The following is a 21,387-nucleotide window of genomic DNA, read 5'->3' on the forward strand; positions in this document are numbered from 1 at the left end:
GATTACCGTGGTTAATCCGATTTTGATGCTGTGTGACACATTTGCTGGGGGCCCCCTGGAACCCCCTCAAGGACCCTAGGGGTCCCCGGCCCCCACTTTCACATATTACACCAAATCACCATGCCTACATTTTCCTCATTAGTGTAATTACAGTTATTGAATTGGCCTTTCTTTTCTCTTGCAGAGATTCATATGAGACAGACAAGTTTGCAAATGGACATTGGAATAAAAGTAAAACTTTAATAGTTTAGCTGCATATAATTCAACATATCTTCATAAGATACAAAATTAAGATTTTATTTTTTACTTACAGTAGTACTTACAGGGCAGCACACCTAACCTTAACCCTCTCCCAACCCTTAACGCACCCCTCACCAACCTTAATCTGGTCGTTTTAACGCACCCCTCACCAACCTTATTCCGGTGTCAGTCTTTCTGGAAAAGCATCCTCACTACTGTAAGCAAGCACTACGTGTGTGTGTGTGTGTGTGTGTGTGTGTGTGTGTGTGTGTGTGTGTGTGTGTGTGTGTGTGTGTGAGAAACACATTAAGACCATAGACTTGGCTGGCAAACCTTTTACGTCACAGGTGCTCTAAACAAAAAATATATATACTTTTATCAATTACACACCCGCCCATGAAGCCTTGAATTCACTGAGTTTTTTGTTTGTTTGTTTGTTTTTGTCAAATTCCTGAGCCAATAATTTGCTGAAATTATTGAATTTATTGGCTCAGGAATCAAAGAAATTTTCCATGAAGGCTTCAAGACAAATAAGTCGTTGTTGGGGTGAACTACTCCTTTAAGACTCTCAAACCTTTTCATGTCAGGGACCGCTATATGGCCGGGGACCCTCCACCTGAAACGATGTGCCAGGGACCCCCAGGAGAGAAGATCTTTTTCTACAGATCAGCCATTTTTAAGTAGGCCTAGTAAGTATTAAATAGGATTACTGTGGTTAATCCGATTCTGATGCTGTGTTAACACATTTGCTGGGGACCCCCTGGAACCCGCTCAAGGACCCTAGGGGTCCCCTCTTTCACATATTACACCAAATCACCATGCCTACATTTTCCTCATTAGTGGATCTGACCTGATATCAATATTGTAATTACAGTTAATTGGCTTTTCTTTCTGTGCGATTGCAGAGATTCATATGAGACAGACAATGTTTGCAAATGGACATTGGAATAAAAGTAAAACTTTAATAGTTTAGCTGAAAATCATTCAACATATCTTCATAAGATACAAAATTAAGATTGCATTTTTACTTACAGTAGTTGCAATTAGAATCTAAGCAACATACTTTTGACCCCCAGGGCTAGAGTGAACGTTCCCTTATTATGTTAAAGCCACCTTGTGCAATATTTAATAGACACATTGGATTGTCAAGGTGCTTGTTTTTATGTTGAGTTTGAGACCGTTTTGAGCCTGTGGTAGGTTTTATGTTACATGGTGGACCACAATGGAAACAAGCTTTTGCTTTTGCTATCTATCTATCTATCTATCTATCTATCTATCTATCTATCTATCTATCTATCTATCTATCTATAGGGTATGTATCGCACAATGGGCTTTAAGCAACCAAAACCACAATAAAATAAGCAATGTAAAGAGAGGTTCCCCTATGGCCAACGTAACTTAACGCAACTTGGTGCCTTGAAAAGCCCTTATGCAAAACCAGCCACGCTGTAGAGCATCAGTGCGAGAGTTAAGACATACGTGAAGTACGTCAAATGGACGGTGTTTGGGCCGCCACAAAAGAGACTCTCACACGGTTTAATGGGTGGTGGTGGGCGCGTGGTCCACCCCGGTGGGTATACGGGGTGATGGGTGGTCATGGGTGGTTTCGTAGTCATGGGTGGTTTCGTAGTCATGGGTGGTTTCGTAGTCATGGGTGGTTTCGTAGGACACTGGAAACCAACGTCGGTGTCCGTGCCGTTGGACATGAACCTAACGAAGCCTGGCGGGTCAGAGGTGACGTGCATGCTGATCCAGTCCTGGTAGCGCGACACCCGGGCGTGGACTCCCGGGATGTTGGGCAGGGCGCAGCCCTGGCCGAAGCTCACCACCCCGGACTGGACCCAGCGGGGTGGCGTGCCGTTGCTCATCATGCGGCTCACCATCGGCCCGCCAGAGTCTCCCTGAGGAAATGAGAGATTCTATAATAAGTCTCCAGCAAAGAAAGTTGAGAACCCCTGTCCGAGAACACTAAACATCCTTTTTGTCATATACCATCACTAAACACGGGCATATTTTACCCAATGTAAAATATTCCATAGAGAATATTTCTACACCAAATACATGGCAACTTGAGGTACTCTCTTTAATATTTCATCATGACTTTTCACAATAAAATAAAATAAAACATAGATATCATGGGGGGGGGGGGGGGTTATCATAGGGGGGTGACATTTCTGAAAAACGTGGGTATTATTTTAAAAATATCAATTTTTTTTTTATAATAATAATTGAGCTGGAAACTTTGGTCCACCCATTTCTGGGACATGTGAGAATGGTCCAGTGAAGAAACAGAAAGCGAGACCATTGTGGGTCTGCCTGTAAAAAAATCACACCCGTGTGAAGTGAGGGGCGCACTTTAGCGCTTATCAATTTATACATCATCATACATCATCTCATGAACAGCTGAATTTATGTGATTGGTTAGCCGTTTTGCTCGCTACTTAATTTATGATTTCCCCATCATTGTCAATGGCATTTAATGACAAAAGCTGTATATAGCAAAAATAAATAAAACACGATTTGCTCGTCTACATATGACGTAAATGCTCCATTCATTGTATGGCATTTAATGTTTGTGTTAGGACAAGAATCTACACTATAGCTGAATATAGGGGTTTCTAAACAGGCTATGTGCATGTGTGTGCGCACATGTCTTATGGGGCGTTACGATTAAATGAAACATCTTTGCAGATACAATGGGGTGCCACATCCCCCCACTTCTAAAAGTAGCACTACAACACTGGATAGAAGGATATGATGGACAGAGAAAAAGTATGATCTGTCACCTGACAGGCGTCCTTTCCTCCTTCATTGAGGCCAGCACAAATCATGTTGTCTGTGAGGTCATAGTAGCTGCATGTACACTGCTGGTTCCCCACGACCGGCACATCGACTTCCTGAAGGTTCTGGGGAGAGGCCAGGGGAACTATAATGGAAGAGAGGGAAAGGGACTCATTTGTCTTAGGCCCGACTCACACCTTTCGATCTAGCATACAACATTGATGCATGCTAGATGTATACAAAGGGTTTGATACATCTTGCAACCAATGCATTTCCAATGGAAGTCACATGGTTTGACACAACATTTGTGTTGTACGGCTTTCGGCTGTGTTTCGACTGATGTGGTCGCTCAAATAGAGGAGGCATGTGTCAGTGGAGTGGGATGTTCTGAAGCCAGATTGGAACTCGTACATTATTTTAATTGTGGCAAGATACTTTTCAACCTGTTCATAGTCTATTTTTTCCATCACTTTCGAGATGGAGCTTAGAATAGAAATAGGGCGGTAGTTGCCGGGGTCTAATTTACTCCCTTTCTTGTGCAAGGGGGTTACTTTGGGCAGATTGAAATCTTGGGGGACCTGTTCCTGTTTGATGGAGAGGTTTACTATGTGGGTGATGATTGGAGCTATAGAGATGGCCGAGTCTCTGAGAAATTCGGAGGGAATATTGTCATGGCCAGTGGCCTTGTGGGGTTGGAGGGCACTCAATTTCTTAAGTACCTCATCAGTTGTTACCATAACTAGTTTAAAATCGTCTTTACAAACACCTAGGTTTCTGTAGAAGGTTTTAATGTGCTCTACACCAAAGAGCCCAGAGTGGGAGGGCAGTTTGTTAACCAGCGTTGTTGCTATGTTTGTAAAGAAGATGTTCAAGTAGTTGGCCACGTACATCAAGCTTGTCAGTGATGAGAGTGTCGTTCGATTTGATGTTTATGTTTGAAAACCTGGTTTTCAGTTTCTGACCGCAGCCTAGTTGGTTGTTGAGTAGCTTCCAGAGCTCCCGAGGATTGTTTTCGTTTTCCTCATCTTTATCATTGATAAAGTTTATTTTAGCTGATTTGGTCATGGCAGTAACAATATTTCTTAGCTTGTTTCGTTGGGTTTTTATGTTGTATGCATATTATGCTTTGCCGGTTAAAACTCACCCGTGGCTTTCCTGTGAGGTTAGGGTTAGGTTTTCGGGTTTTGGGTAGGGTGTCTGTCGGACTAATGTGTTTGGGACTAATGCCTGTCGGACTGTTAGTGCGTTGGACCAAACACATGCATGCACCCGCCTTATTACTCACCACCAATATCTACCGTCCCCCAGCCAGTCACCCAGCTCATAGTTCCACTGTAGAAGGTGCTGTTCGTCGCCGCCAGACAGACCGGGCGGATGTACGCCGTGAAGGTGACGGGGTGGGAGAGCCTCAGCAGAGCCATGTCGTTGTTATAGTACATCATCTGGCCGTACTGAGGATGTTTGATGAACTGCACCACCGTGCGGTTCACCTCATTGGGGTTCATCAATTCTTGGGACTGGCGGCCCAAGAAGACGGTGATGTTGTCATTGACTGGATCAGAGCTGCAAGAGAGTGTGTGGAGGAGGGGGTAACAATGAATTACATGAGGTATGCACATACATAAAGTGAGTGGTAAATTGAGTGGTAAATTGAGTTTATTATAGGCGTAGATATTACTATAGACGCCTTAACAGACGACGTCACACTAAGCAACAGCATGCGCGCGCATCACGGCAGCAGAAGAACACCACCTCTCATAAGATGCAATGGAAAAGTTCTAACGGCACTAACTGGATTTTTATTGTGATCTCTCGCCCTTGAAATATATAATCCCTGGTTTCTGTTGTGTTTGAACAATAATAGCAATTCAAAACAGTTGTCCTCAAAACCACACCTCCAGTCGCTGTCATAAGAACGGGAGGAACGGCAGCAGAGCCTATTTGTGCACGGCTGCACGCACACCTGCAGCCCATCCTTCTACCCTAATAGACAGGGGGTACATAAGCACATGGCCGTTTATCTGCCTTTATCCGTGCTCTTTCTCCTACCGACCCACACTGTTAGCAGGCATCTCTCCATGCAAAACAAAATCTGCACACTCCCAGAATCCAGCTGCACTACATTGCATTCACCCAACTGTCATATTTACTGTACAAATATTAGTTTTGTCAAACACGCTGTTATTGCGGTATTGCGCAAGATCAACAGCCTACGTCAAAATCGTCATGTTTGCCGACTACTTACGCCAACTCCGTTCACTTCATGGGGCCAGTCCTTCACAGTGACACACGCGTTACATGAACCACGTGACCGGGATGTATTCCCAACCCCTCAATGTCGTGAATTGGCTGCGCCCTTAGGGCCAATTCATACTCCTATTTTACCGCTGTTTCGGCGCTGTAGTGCCGAAATGATTTCGGCTCGTCAGAAATTTTCAGTAGCACCAAAGAGCCGACTTTAGGACGGTACCCGCCCCCCCGAACCTCAAATGACGTCAAATTGTAGGCCCTACAGCGCCGAACCGACTTTTATTCGGCTCTAAAATAGGAGTATGAATCGGCCCTTAGAGTAAGGCTGTACCACGCCTATTCTACACTCTGCTCAGCGAGCCAGCAGCAGCAGCAGTAGTGAGAGGGGAGAGGCATTCTGACGGCGGAGACAGAGGGCTAGATGGCCCGGTCACGGGACTCGAGTGCGAAATAGCGATTATGCAACAGTTACCCTAAAAAACAAACACCTCAACTCACTCAGCGAAAAAATATTTTTTTGAAAGAGACTTTCACCCAGTATGAAGCTAAATGTGACACCAAAAGCACTAGCACAAGTTGATAGACACCAGGAATGCTAACTCGCAGGCAGTAGCCAGAGCCCAGAGCCGCTCTGCCCCAGCCCAGATACAAGAGGATCGCGACACACGGCTTTGAGATTGACAGATTTTGGAGAAGACTGATAGTTTATCCATTAGTAATTAGGCTGTGGAAATATTCACACTACTTTTGGATTTATTGGGATTGGCAATTTGGGGAAGGAGGAGGAGGTGATCAAGCTCCACTCTGCCCCAGCCCAGATACAAGAGGATCACGTGTTGATTCTAATGTACAGGATTATATAGGTCACCACCTTTGGTGTGACACACACACGGCTTCTGTTTCTGTTTACAATGCGTTGTCAACACGTGCTGAGTTGACAAAGATTGACAGATTTCAGAGAAGACTGATAGTTAATCCTTTAGTAATTAGGCTGTGGAAATATTCACACTACTTTTGGATTTCTTTTGGGATTGGTAATTTGGTGAAGGAGGAGGAGGTGATCAAGCTCCACAAGACCAAAACATTGGTAGGCTCAAGGCTGCATTTATTTTCCTTTTTTTTCTCTCAGGGTACATGGGATGATGGGAGCCCCTCCAGCAGGCTAGGGAGCCCCGCTCAGGTTAGCGGAAAATGACCGCGGGGCGCGGGTTGCCAGGTTATTTTATAAGTAAAGTAAAAAATAAAAAATAAATAAAAATACTATAATTATTAATTATTAAAATGATGACGTCATGAACGGGGCCTCCCGATCCTTAAGGCCGCCCCTGGACAGGAGTGACGGTGCTGTGCTGTGAGTAAACTGACAACGCTTGGCTTTCTGACATCCCTTTCTCACAATCTATATATACAAGTGAAAACATGTCAGCGAAAACATGTGAGCAAAAACATGTGATCAAAAAGGTCTACCCATGTCGTATCATACATGGTCACCTGTAAACTCACTCATTTACAAACAAGCTCACATCACAACAATAATCCATGTAATAATAACAATAATAATAACAATCACAATAACGATACTAATAATAATAATCATAATAACAATAAGCTTCTTTGTAAACTCACTCATTTACAAATAAGCTCACATCAGAACAATAATCCATGTAATAATAGCAATAACAATAATATTAATAATAATAATAAGAAGAAGAACACTAATAACAATAACACTAACAGTACAGTACAGTACAGTACAGTACAGTACAGTACAGTACAGTACAGTACAGTACAGTACAGTACAGTACAGAACAAAGAAGTACAATAAAATACAGTACAGAACAGTAAAGTACAGTAAAGTACAGTACAGTACAGAGGAGAACATTACAGTACAGTGCAAAGGAATGCAGTACAGTACAAAGGGGTACAGTACAGCACTCGCATCGCCCTCCCGCTATTGCCTTCTTCCCATTTACGATGCATCTCATGGCGCTAGGATGAGCGGGTTGAAGGACCTCAAAATTCTAGTCAAGTATAATTTATGCTTCGGCCTGCAATGGTGTCGCGCACACAGACCTCTACGCTCACAACAGTCGCATCTGCGATGCGATGTGAGCTTGTATATCAGCTGTTCTCTGTGCGCAATACTGTTGGGCTTTGAAGTATAAATGTCTCCTAGGGTGCACCTCACTAGCCAACTCACGAGAGGAGGTTGAATGGACTGAAACCAGCGCTCCCCAAAACAACAGGTTTGGAGATCTGTTGGGAATTGATTACATGAAACAGTCACCCGTGCGCCCAGTCCCAATGTTTGTAAACAAATAATTGGTCTATATTACTTTTCTGTTTGGATGTATGGGCTGTCAAGGCCAGAAAGTAGTTTTTTGCCACTTCCTGGTATGATGATGATGTCACACACACACTAGTCTGGGTCATTTTCCCAAATATATGAACCCCGAAGGCAAATCGATAAAATGCTTATATTTTTGTCTAAACAAGGTAGATATATAGACTGAAGTGTAATTTTTATGTTTTCATATATGGGGAATCCAATTCAATATTCTAATTTGAAATCAAGTTAGCTGTATCAAAACTACTTACTTACTACTTACTTGTTTTATTGTTTCAAAATCTCTAAATTGCATAGGTTATTTGTTTTGAGTTTAACTCAATCTGGGCGAAAATGTACAATAGATTTTGGTGAATAGTGACCATATTGGTAATAAGCAAATTAAAGTGCTCTAGTGTATATTTAATCATCATAATACACCAGGTTTACCAAGAGTGTTATAGGAAGATTTGGGTATAACAAATCTTCCTTCTTGGAAATATACAAATTATACTTCCACCCAATCATAAAGATAAGCATTTCAACATATATCTAATTGTCAAAAAATGTGAAACACACAAGTTTGCACATGTTGATCATCTGGTCATCTGGTTCAAACATTGATCATCCGGTTCAAACATTACATCCCTGTTTATATGTGGTGGCGATATTGGATTTGCCTGCTGTGGCGACCCGGAAGGTCGCTGACTTGGGTGCCCTAGCTAAATCATTAGAGCATGCTCTGGGCTGCATCTGGGGAAACTTTGGTGATTAGACTGATCCCTTAGGGCCTTGACTATAAGCAGCAAGCCGTTTGTGACTGATATTTTAGTTAGGCCATCAGTTTATACCACAGGCATGCAATATTATTTTTAAGCAGTTTCTGCCCAAGTATTATGGAGTTGGTTACCTTTATACAATGACAAATGATGTACATAATGATCAGGAACATATATAAGTTATTGCATAAAGTTGGTTGGAATAATATTCGCCAATAAATGACAATTTTCACAATATGTATGAATTTTAAGCATTTTCATCAAACTTGATTTCAAATCAGAATATTGAATTGGATTCCCCATATATGAAAACATAAAAATGACACAGTCTATATATCTACCTTGTTTAGACAAAAATATAAGCATTTCATTATGTTTCAGCATAGTGGTCCATTTTGAGGGCTTAGCGGCCATTTTTGAGCTTGGCATAGAGCAGATTTGGATTCAGCAGACCTTAATACCCCTAGAAAACATGTATGCCATAAATTAACACGATTTGCCTTCAGCACTTTAAATAAGCACATATTCTGAAATCCTGCCTTGACTACACATGCAAAACGCACACAACCCTATATGAACACTGATAGTGATGTGGACTAGGGATCGGTTTTTTTATGAGAGGTGGTGTTCTTCTGATTATTCTATACATTTGCGACAAAATTATTGTAGAATCATTTGTAAGGCACACGCACACACACACACACACACACGCATGCAGACACGCACGCACATAAACACACACACACACACACACACACACACACACACACACACACACACACACACACACACACACACACACACACACACACGCCTCCTCTTTCAATCTATTGGCACCCGGCCATAGTCCGTCAAGTCACAGTGGAGCATATGGGTGCAGGTATTCTAAACAAAGCTAAAACTGAGAAATCTATTGGCACCTGCCCATAGTCCGTCAAGTCACAGCGGAGCACATGGGTGCAGGTATTCTAAACAAAGCTAAAACTGAGACGTCCCAGGGTGACACACAGACCAGCTAATGACGCCTGGACATCACTAAATACCATGTGCACATACACACACACATGTACATACGCACACACATACTGTATGTCTGATATATCTATATTTACATGTATTTATACAATGTTATGTCATGCATTTCACATATAAGGAGTTAAAGGCCTAGAGATAAGATCTGATTGGACAAAGTCCAGATATGGACACGGTCCAAATGCATGTACGTTATATTATGTATATTACGTATATATTGTTTGAGACAGAGGGATAGTTTTCAGTACTTTCTAGTCCTCCCTCAGTACTCACCCTACCTGTCTCTCCTACCCTGTCTTCCCCTACCTCTTTTGAAAATCCTGTTAACCTCTTATATTGAAATAAATGGACAACTTTGCGACCTGAACCAGACTGCTTCATTCATCGACGGCCGTGTCCTAACCAGATAATACACTTCATATATTATGTGAGGTTGTAAATCAGCAATTTTCAAAAATGTTGGACCTTTTTACTTTAATGACGTGCAAAAAAAAGGATTTGTTATTAATCATTTCAATTAATTAAATTATGTCTCACTTTGGGGGGAAGCAGTGGGCAGCGGACAGCACCCATTCACTGTTGATGAGGGAACCTCCGCAGAAATGACCGTAGGAAGGTGTCTGTATGCTGACCGTCCATGGCCAGCTGCCAGGCGGCGCGGTCTGCCCTCCGACGATCTTCTGGTTCATGGGAGCCCGGCCGCACACTTAACAAAACAACACACTCATCATGTGTACTGAATATGACGATTATTATTACTTCTACTAGTTTGGGATTGGACCATAATCATTATTGTTTATTGCGAACCATAATCATACCGCGAGAAGATTTAAATGTACAGTATGGTGAAATTGTCCTCCATCACATACTAGGATTAATTAGCGTTTGTTGAGCTGCAATACCACTTAAATCCTCTATACTTGATAAAACAGCACAGCAAGTATTGCAAGTTAGTCATATAAGATTGTTGTACGAGTCTAACATATTCTATTTGAAAGTACATTGCTGCATAAATAAATACTGTATACTTCATATCTTTCTTGTATCTTACCATCAGTGCATATCATTACTGTCAAGCAGAAACACATATCTCCATATTTCATGATTTTTCATCAATTCACCCCTATTAGGCCATATTGTGAGGTGCCTTTTCGTTCAGTTTCGTTCCCGTGTCATGGGCACTACACATTAAATTTGTTGAGAAAGAAAATGCTTCAACTTGCACAACAGTGCACACAGCACATGAAGCATACACATAGTACATTTAGCCAAAAGCTTATATTTCATACATAAGAATTGTCACAACCTACTGTGTAATGAAAGGTAGAAAAGAAAAGCCCACAAAGGCTACAAATCTATCAAATTGTTACCACACCCCCCAAAAAAATGGACAAGACTAAAGACAAATGCAATAAAGGTCAGAATTATTACAACATTATGATATGAAACATTTATTAAGGTATCACAAAGTGTCACAGCATCTGACATTAATGTACAGCTGGCGACCTTTGGGGTCGCCATCGCGACCTCAATAGCTGCTAACTAAAACAGTTTTGGCTGTAAAACCAGATGAGCTACACATGCAAACTTCGTGTCTGTCATGTTTTTGGAAAATTACAAACATGTTGGAATATGATTGGGTGTGTCTGGAACCCTATGGCTATGTGAAAACGAGTGAACTTTTGAATTTTTTGACAAATTGTCAAATTTTGTCCCTTTGATATTGATGGAAATATCCGTAAGGCCCTGGACTATTGCTGAAATGTCAGATGCTGTGACAGTTTGTGGTACTTTAATAAATGTTGCATACAATAAATTGAAATAATTCTGACCTTTATTGCATTTATTTTTAGTCTTGTAAATCTTTTGTATTATTCCAATTTAGGGGGGCGTGGTAACATTTTGATAGACCATCAGCCATTTTGGGCCGAGGTGCACTGCTTTTCTTGTCTACCTATCATTACACAGTATGTTGTGAAATTCTGAATGTATGAAACAACCTTTTGGCAAAATTTACTATGTGTATGTTTCATTGTGCTGGGTGCCAATAACATTTGCTGAAGCGTGTTTTTTTAACATATTTGCTACATTTCATGATCTAGATTCACATGAGTAAACTAAGGCACCAGTACTTGTTTCAGATGTTAGGTATATGTATTTATGACATATAAAGATTTTGTGTTGCCAAAATCAATATAACACATTTTACAAGCAAAAACAGCAGCACAAGATTTTCGTTTTCTGGTTATATACTTTTACATACATTTCTGGCCTGTGACAAAATACTGCAGGATATTATGAGTAGAACTTTTAATCCAAAGTTCAGAAGGGTATTATCTATGAAAAAATGCATTGAATGAGTAGTGCCCATGACGCGGGAACCAAATTCATTTTCTAGGCACCAACACGGGTCCCAACACACTTTGCGGTGTAGTGTCGCAAAAAGTAGCAAAAAGAGATGTTATGCATTGTGCAGCTTTGTCAAAATATAATGTCTGCAAAAAAGAAAATCTAAAATATGCCACCGACAAGCCACAGACACATTTGTCTGTGTACGGGGAAATCGATGACCCCTGGTTACTTTCCAGAAGAAAAAAAAATTTTGTGACGCGTTCTTCTTTTGCACAACACTGTCATGCGATAAACTAATATATGGACATATGGATATGCTTGCCTGACAAGAGATGATGAGCATACTCTGAGCTCTTTAGAAAAAAAAGCAAGTTTAGATGCCTTCATTTGCCTAGAGGAAGTGAGAAATTGAATGAACTTAAACTTAAACAGTGCTGCTAATCCTGGATGCTTGCCAGACAGATATTTTGATGCCTGTTGTGAGTAACAGCCTGAAATTAAAGACAAACGGTGCAGATAAACCTGGATGCTTACCAGACGCAGACGCAGACCCAGAGTAGCCTGAGTAGGTAGGTGTTACTGCTAGAAAAAAAAAGACAGCAGGGTATATATCAACTCTTAATTAGACCAATTTATGTATCTGAAGAATATTAAGTCCACATTTATTTGACACTGACATTTAATTGCAACAGGAAACAACCAGAAACCAAAAGAATCTCCTTCATCTGCTTTGTTCTATAATTCGATTAATTTGGGGCTCTGGGCCTAAGACAAATAATGTACCAAAGCCATTTCAGGCTAGTACAAACAACTAGAAAACATATATATTCTGCCAAATCAATGCAGCTTACAATAATGTGGTGCCATATTGATCATTGGCACAATACATACAATATAATATACACATTCTACACATGTATGCACACACACACACACACACACACACACACACACACACACACACACACACACACACACACACACACACACACACACACACACAAAACAAAACAAACAGTTCAAATGTACAAATACACAATAAGTATTTAAAATATACATGGAAGTTCAAACAGAAGACACTAATGGTTTGCAAATACTTTACAGCAGAATCAGTATAGTTCATACTGATTAGTACACACACCAGAGAGGACGAAGAAAACAAAGTTACCAGTTTAGAACAAAATTGAAAAAAATTAAGAAAAGAAGAAAAGAAAAGAAAAAAACACCTCAGCTTTACCTTGGAACAGCAGGGCGACCAACAGGCATAGCCTATGGAGGGCCATGTTTGCTTTGTGTTGGCTGCAGGTGGTCTTCACCCTTAAATATAACTCTTTCTGCTTATAACTCCGCCCACACACCTGCACCTTGCATCCTCTACCCTCCATTCGGTCATTCTCTCAGACACTTGGTCACGTCCCTTTCCTGGCCGGTAGAACTGGTTGCATGTGTTTTGTACACAAATGGCAGTGTCAGTATGTGAGAACAGACATAATTATCGAGTTCACATAATTATGATTCTGTAATTGATTATAAGCTGATGAAATGTCGCCATGTCAGTCTTGGTGCGACATAGCCTACAGTTTTGGCCGTCACGCTGGAATTATCCCTTTATGCTCATATGACAACGAATGCATGTACACTCCACTGCAGCACTGCTCCACTCTCACTATGAAGTTACACGATTCCCTATCGTGCTTCTAAGTGTTTTCTCTTCTCTTTTGTACAAGATACTGTGTATTCTCTCTTCCACCTCTTTTCCATAAACATATTAACCATAGAGTCGATATTATGGGGTGAACAAGTATTTTCATTGTGGTTGTGTTGTGTTGTGTGTGTGTGTGCGTGGGTGTGTGTGCCTGTGTCTTGAAGGAGTAGGGTTACGTATGTAATCTCCATCTCTGACAAACTGGTTGTACCATCATGTCAGTAGCATGACTCAACATACAGTAACACATTGGAATGACAGTTCTGTACTATTGGGCTCATTTGACATATATCATATGTCATGCAAAACAAAGACATATTTCCCTCTCACATCATGTGCTGCAAAATAATGTAAAGGGTATTACATGAAAGAAACAGAGGGGGAATCAATCGTATGGCGCCGTGTGGGTAGGGCAACATGCCATGACCACAGGGGCTTGCCCCCAATAGCCGATCTACAAGCTCACACGGTCACTGTTTTTAAATAGTAAAAAATACCAAAACGGTTTAAGCATAAAGCCCAAACCACACCAAAGGGTCGGGTCGGGACAAAACGGTTTTAAGGTAAACCACACCGATGCAACTCATTGAGTTGCAATGAGTTGCATTGGTGTGGTCTACCTTAAAAACCTTTTGTCCCAACCCGACCCTTTGGTGTGGTTTGGGTTTAAGGGGCCCACATGGTCTCGAGGTATATACTGAGAGGCCAGTACCCTCCACCTGAAACGATGTTGTACCAGGGAACCCCAGGAGAGAAGATTTGTTTTAAACCATTTCTAATTGATTAAAAAATCTACAGATCAGCCATTTGTAAGTAGGCCTAGTAAGTATTAAATAGGAGTACTGTGGTTAATCCGATTCTGATGCTGTGTTAACACATTTGCTGGGGACCCCCTGGAACCCCCTCAAGGATCCTAGGGGTCCCCGGGTCCCCTCTTTCACATATTACACCAAATCACCATGCCTACATTTTCCTCATTAGTGGCTCTGACCTGATATCAATATTGTAATTACAGCTAATTGGCCTTTCTGTGCGATTGCAGAGATTCATATGAGACAGACAAAGTTTGCAAATGGACATTGGAATAAAAGTAAAACTTTAATAGTTTAGCTTCATATAATTCAACATATCTTCATAAGATACAAAATTAAGATTTCATTTTTACTTACAGTAGTTGCAATTAGAATCTAAGCAACATACTTTTGACCCCCAGGGCTAGAGTGAACATTCCCTTATATGTTAAAGCCACATTGTGCAATATTTAATAGAGACATTGGATTGTCAAGGTGCTTGTTTTTATGTTGAGTTTGAGAACGTTTTGTTGGTACATGGTAGACCACAATGGAAACAAGCTTTTGCTTTTCGTCCATGTTGATGTTTTCTATTTTTTTTTTTTAAACTGCCAATCCACTAAAGGTATCTATCTATCTATCTATCTATCTATCTATCTATCTATCTATCTATCTATCTATCTATCTATCTATAGGGTATGCATAATGCATCGCACAATGGGGCTTTAAGCAACCAAATCCACAATAAAATAAGCAATGTAAAGAGATGTTTCCCCTATGGCCAACGTAACTTAACGTAACGCAACTTGGTGCCTTGAAAACCCCTTATGCAAAACCAGCCACGGTGTAGAGCATCAGTGCGAGAGTTAAGACATACGTGAAGTATGTGAAATGGACGGTGTTCGGGCCGCCACAAAAGAGACTCTCACACGGTTTAATGGGTGGCCACGGTGGGTATGTGGGGTAATCGGTGGTCATGGGTGGCCACGGTGGGTATGTGGTGGTTGGCCAAGGGTCATGGGTGGTCATGGGTGGTTTCGTAGGACACTGGAAGCCCACGTCGGTGTCCATGCCGTCGGACATGAACCTAACGAAGCCTGGCGGGTCAGAGGTGACGTGCATGCTGATCCAGTCCTGGTAGCGCGACACGCGGGCGTAGACTCCCGGGATGTTGGGCAGGGCGCAGCCCCGACCGAAGCTCACCACCCCGGACTGGACCCAGCGGGGTGGCGTGGCCTTGCTCATCATGCGGCTCACCATCGGCCCGCCAGAATCTCCCTGAGGAAATGAGAGATTCATGATATCGTTTATAATTAGTCCCCAGCAAAAAAAACGTTGAGAACCCCTGTCCGAGAACACTAAACATCCTTTTTGTCATACCATCACTAAACACGGGCATATTTTACCCAATGTAAAATATTCCATAGAAAATATTTCTCATCAAAAAGTACACCAAATACATGGCAACTTGAGGTACTCTCTTTAATATTTCATCTTGTCTTTTCAGAAACAAATAAAAAAGGGGGCCTTGTCATAGGGGGGTGAAATTTGTGAAAAACGTAAATTATTTTTAAAATATCCATATATATTCTTTTTTTAATAATAATTGAGCTGGAAACTTTGGTCCACCCTTTTCTGGGACATGTGAGAATTGTCCAGTGAAGAAAAAAGAAAGCGAGACCATTGTGGGTGTATGGCGAGTTTTCTCTATCACTAAACGGGAGAAATTCACCCTAACATCTGACTGTAAAAAAATCACACCCATGTGAAGTGAGGGGCACGCATATCATTATACATCATCATACATCATCTCATGAACAGCTGAATTTATGTGACTGGTTAGCCGTTTTGCTCGCTACATAAATTATGATTTTCCCATCATTGTCAATGGCATTTAATGTTTGCTACAAATTGACGTAGCTATTTAAGCTATTTGAGGCACATAATGACCTAATTTCTCGTTTCATTGTCAATGGTAAATATGAGACGTGTGGGGACAAAAGCTGTATAGCTAAAAAAAAAGGCAAAAATATGTTTTTTGACTTTTATTTACCTTTATGGATACGATTAAGCATGGTAAACCCGGTTTCTAAACAGGCTATAGACGTTTGTCTGCATGTTTTATAGTGAGTGTGTGTTGTGCACGCAAATGCACGTGCATGTGTGTGCGCACGTGTCTTATGGGGCGTTATGATTAAATGAAACATCTTTGCAGATACAATGGGGTGCCACGTCCCCCCACTTCTAAAAGTAGCACTACAACACTGGATAGAAGGATATGATGGACAGAGTAAAAGTATGATCTGTCACCTGACAGGAGTCCTTTCCTCCTTCATTGAGGCCAGCACAAAGCATGTTGTCTGTGATGCCATAGTAGCTGCATGTACACTGCTGGTTCCCCACGACCGGCACATCGACTTCCTGAAGGTTCTGGGGAGAGGCCAGTGGAACTATAATGGAAGAGAGGAAAAAGGACTCATTTGTCTTAGGCCCGACTCACACCTTTCGATCTAGCATACAACATTGATGCATGCTAGATGTATACAAAGGGTGTGATACATCTTGCCCCAATGCATTTCCAATGGAAGTCACATGGTTTGACACAACATTTGTGTTGTACGGCTTTCGGCTGTGTTTCGACTGCCCCATGTGACTCCCATTGGAAATGCATTGTGAGCTTGCATCAGTCAATAAGTCTCATACAACAAGCATACATCAATCTGTTGTGCACGTGTGAGTCAGTCTGTTACAAGTAAGAGTAATTCAGAATTCAAAATGTAAAAGTATTGGCATCAAAATGTACCGTAAAGTACCAAAATTAAAAGTAATCATTGTACAGAATGTCCCATTTCAAGTGTTCATAGAACATTTGAAAATAGCAGATCTACAAGCTCACAATGTGTCGCATCGCGAGGCAGTGTGAGCTTATAGATTGGCCGTTTCCAAATGGCCGAAATCCACAAAGTAACTAGTAACTAAAGCTTTCAAATACCTGTAGTGGAGTAAAAGTACAATATTTGGATCCTAGAAGTAAAAGTATTGGAAATACTAAGTAAACTACAAATACCTCAAAATTATACTTACAGTAAGTATATTATTTAAGTAAATGTACTTAAATCTGTCTGTTCTAACATAGTCGAACATGCAACAGTCCGACAACATAATATGTTGTTGCATACCTGTATGTCATGCCAGTGATTGATTGAAATATTATAACAGTTTGCAGAATTACAGTACATTTCAAGCACAACTCAATACAAAGACTGTTAACTGTGAGTGGACGACCCAATATAGCATTACACTTGTTTACAAGAGGGTCCACCTTGTTCAAATCATCAAAACATTTAGAGACGTACAAATAGCCACTTCTATCACTGCGTGCAAAGAGGAGTTAACGGGCAATTATGGGTACTGTATTTTCCCCGTAAACCTCAAGTTTAGCGGGCATTATACAGTTAATAATATGGTAATATACAGGTGTGATGGTACAATTCGGGAGTTTACCGGAGTTTGTTGTACACATCCGTATTCCATGCTTTTTGCGCAGTGTAGCCAAAAAGAACAGAACAGAAATTCATCATAAAGGAGGTAAAAAAAGGGAAAAGAAACATATACAGTGAGGGGAAAAAGGGGTGGGTGGTTGTGGGGGGTTCATATTTTTACGGGGGCCAGTCAAGGGTTTCGCATGTCTTAATGACTGTTGGTAGGGCGTTCCACATTTTGGTGGCATAGGAGCTAAAATAATTTAGTCCCTTGTTTGTGCCGAATCTGGGTTGCATGGTTTGTTGCACTCCCTCTGGTGTTGTGGGTGTGGACTTGGTTAACATTAAGGAAGTATTTAGACAGGTACATTGGTATCTTGGTGGTGTATCGAGTCTTGTGGAACAGACCTATTGCAAGATGCTGTACTCTGTCATCGGCCCTAAGCCATTCCAGCCTGTCATTCTTTGGTTGACTTTTTTGATTACGTTTCGGTGGCCATTTTATCACCGGAAAGATTAGCCTCCAGGATGGAACCTAGGTAGGTAATTTCATCTTTTCGTGTGATAATAGAGTTAGAGTTAGATAATAGAGTTAGAGGTGCCATCTGCCTTGCTGAGATTACTATTTGATCCAAAGAGAATGGATTCAGTTTTTACCAGTTGTAAAGATAGTTTATCAGGGCCTTTTCAACCTGTAGTTTGTTCCTGTTCGAGAATAGCAGTGCTGAGTCATCTGCGAACAGAAACAAGTTGCAGTCACAAGCTGATGTCATGTCGTTTACATATATTAGGAACAGTAAAGGCCGTATGCTTCCTTGTGGAACACCACAGCTCACTGGGAGGGGAGGGGGGGGGGGGCAGTGTTCCAGGTATGATTGCATCCAGCTCACTGATGTGCTATCAAAACCAATTGCTTTTTGTTTGTTAACCAGTATGGAGTGGTTCACTGTGTCAAAAGCCTTTTGGAGGTCCAGCATGACCATGCCACAGTATTTGCCAGCATCCACCTCGTGTTTGATGTGGTCGCTCAAATAGAGGAGGCATGTGACAGTGGAGTGGGATGTTCTGAAGCCAGATTGGAACTCGTACATTCATTTATTTGTGGCAAGATACTTTTCAACCTGTTCATAGACTATTTTTTCCATCACTTTCAAGATGGAGCTTAGAATAGAAATAGGGCGGTAGGCTAATTTACTCCCTTTCTTGTGCAAGGGGGTTACTTTGGCCAGTTTGAAATCTTGGGGGACCTGTCCCTGTTTGATGGAGAGGTTTACTATATATGTGGGTGATGATTGGAGCTATAGAGATGGCAGAGCTATAGAGAGCTATAGAAATTTGGAGGGAATATTGTCATGGCCAGTGGCCTTGTGGAGTTGGAGGGCACTCAATTTCTTAAGTACCTCATCAGTTGTTACCATAACTAGTTTAAAATCGTCTTTAGAAACACCTAGGTTTCTGTAGAAGGTTTTAATGTGCTCTACACCAAAGAGCCCAGAGTGGGAGGGCAGTTTGTTAACCAGCGTTGTTGCTATGTTTGTAAAGAAGATGTTCAAGTACAGTAGTTGGCCACATCAAGCTTGTCAGTGATGAGAGTGTCGTTCGATTTGATGTTTATGTTTGAAAACCTGGTTTTCAGTTTCTGACCGCAGCCTAGTTGGTTGTTGAGTAGCTTCCATAGCTCCCGAGGATTGTCTTCGTTTTCCTCAGCTTTATCATTGATAAAGTTTATTTTAGCTGATTTGGTCATGGCAGTAACAATATTTCTTAGCTTGTTTTTATGTTGTATGCATATTATGCTTTGCTGGTTAAGACTCACCCGTGGCTCCCGAGTCCTGACATGGAGCTGCCGGTTAAAACTCACCCGTGACTTTCCTGTGAGGTTAGGATTAGGTTTCTGGTTTTGGGTAGGGTGTCTGTCGGACTAATGTGTTTGGGACTAATGCCTGTCGGACTGTTAGTGCGTTGGACCAAACACGTGCATGCACCCGCCTTATTACTCACCACCACTACCTTCCGTCCCCCAGCCAGTCACCCAGCTCATAGTTCCACTGTAGAAGGTGCTGTTCGTCGCCGCCAGACAGACCGGGCGGATGTACGGCGTGAAGGTGACGGGGTCGGAGAGCCTCAGCAGAGCCATGTCATTGTCATGCGTCATCATCTGGCCGTACTGAGGATGGTTGATGATCTGCACCACCGTGCGGTTCACCTCATTGGGGTTCATCGACTCCTGGGACTGGCGGCCCAAGAAGATGGTATAGTTGTCATTGGGATCAGGGCTGCAAGAGAGTGTGTGGAGGAGGGGGTAACAATGAATGATATGAGGTATATGCACATACATAAAGTGAGAGGTAAATCGAGTGGTAAATCGAGTGGCAAAGTGAGTTTATAAGCGTTTAATGCAATTAGATAGAACTTTTCTGTTTGGATGTGCAGGAAGTTTTTTTTGCCACTTCCTGGTATGATGATGATTTCACACACGCACATGCAAAACGCACACAACCCTTATATGAACACTGATAGTTATGTGGACTAGGGATCGTTTTTTTTAAGAGAGGTGGTGTTCTTCTGATTATTCTATACATTTGCGACAAAATTATTAACAAAAATATTTTGATAACACGTCACATCGCAATGCCTCGTGAGCTTGTAAATCAGCAATTTTCAAAAATGTTGGACCTTTTTACTTTAATGACGTGCAAAAAACAAGGATTTGTTATTAATCATTTAAATTAATTAAATTATGTCTCACTTTGGGAAGCAGTGGGCAGCGGACAGCACCCATTCACTGTTGATGAGGGAACCTCCGCAGAAATGACCGTAGGAAGGCAACTGTATGCTGACCTGCCATGGCCAGCTGCCAGGCGGCGCGGTCTGCCCTCCGACGATCTTCTGGTTCATGGGAGCCTGGCCGCACACTTAACAAAACAACACACTCATTGGTACTGAAGATGATGATTATTATTACTTCTACTAGTTTGGGATGGGACCATAATCGTTATTGTTTATCGCGATTAAATCGCTCACAATAATCATACCGAGAGAAGATTTAAATGTATGGTGAAATATTGTCCTCCATCACATACTAGGATTAATTAGTTGCAAAGTTGAGCTGCAAATTTAATTCGGTACCAATTCAATACCACTTAAATCCTCTACTAAATATACAGAGCACAGCAAGTATTGCAAGTTAGTCATATAAGATTGTTGTACGAGTCTAACATATTATTTTGAAAGTACATTGCTGCATAAATAAATACTGTATAATTGATATCTTTCTTGTATCTTACCATGAGTGCATATCACTGTCAAGCAGAAACACATCTCCATATTTCATTATTTTTCATCAATTCATCCCTATGTTAGACTTTGTGGTGTGAGTGTCGCAAAAAGTAGCAAAAAGAGATGTTATGGATTGTGCAGCTTTGTCAATCTGATATATATATATATACATATTAGGGCCGGGACTTTAATGCGTTAATCGAGATTAATTAACGACAGAAAAATTAAAAAACGCATTTAATCGCACCTTTTCTTTTCACCGCGGAACGTTTCTCACTGGGTGCTTTTCTATAGTGCTGAATTGGCTGCGGCACACCTACTCTACACCCTGCTCCATATTAGAACGAGGCTGGGCTACTAGGCTAGCAGC

The 21,387-nt window shown here is 41.4% G+C and overlaps 2 protein-coding genes across 2 annotated transcripts in view; both read right to left on the reverse strand.

Annotated features, from left to right (window-relative positions):
- The window catches only part of LOC308335333 (transmembrane protease serine 9-like), a 142,299-nt gene that overhangs the window by 106,901 nt on the left and 14,011 nt on the right, over positions 1-21,387 (reverse strand). The window contains exons 9-12 of the mRNA XM_080792351.1: positions 20,488-20,653; positions 19,740-20,014; positions 16,567-16,706; positions 14,966-15,534 (exon numbers count right to left, since the gene is read on the reverse strand). Of these exons, the coding sequence (XP_080648477.1) occupies positions 15,082-15,534; positions 16,567-16,706; positions 19,740-20,014; positions 20,488-20,653 (1,034 nt within the window). The 3' untranslated portion in view covers positions 14,966-15,081. The remainder of the gene's footprint in view (positions 1-14,965; positions 15,535-16,566; positions 16,707-19,739; positions 20,015-20,487; positions 20,654-21,387) is intronic.
- LOC308335760 (mast cell tryptase-like) lies at positions 1,492-12,304 on the reverse strand. Its single transcript, XM_080792943.1, has 5 exons — positions 12,295-12,304; positions 9,946-10,114; positions 4,307-4,584; positions 3,027-3,166; positions 1,492-2,141 (listed from the first exon to the last, which is right to left on the reverse strand). Exons 2-5 carry the CDS (start codon positions 10,095-10,097, stop codon positions 1,668-1,670), a joined length of 1,044 nt encoding a protein of 347 aa, XP_080649069.1. The 5' UTR covers positions 10,098-10,114; positions 12,295-12,304; the 3' UTR covers positions 1,492-1,667.

This window comes from Protomyctophum bolini, assembly GCF_963924005.1.
Source record: "Protomyctophum bolini genome assembly, chromosome: 20".
Lineage (NCBI taxonomy): Eukaryota > Metazoa > Chordata > Actinopteri > Myctophiformes > Myctophidae > Protomyctophum > Protomyctophum bolini.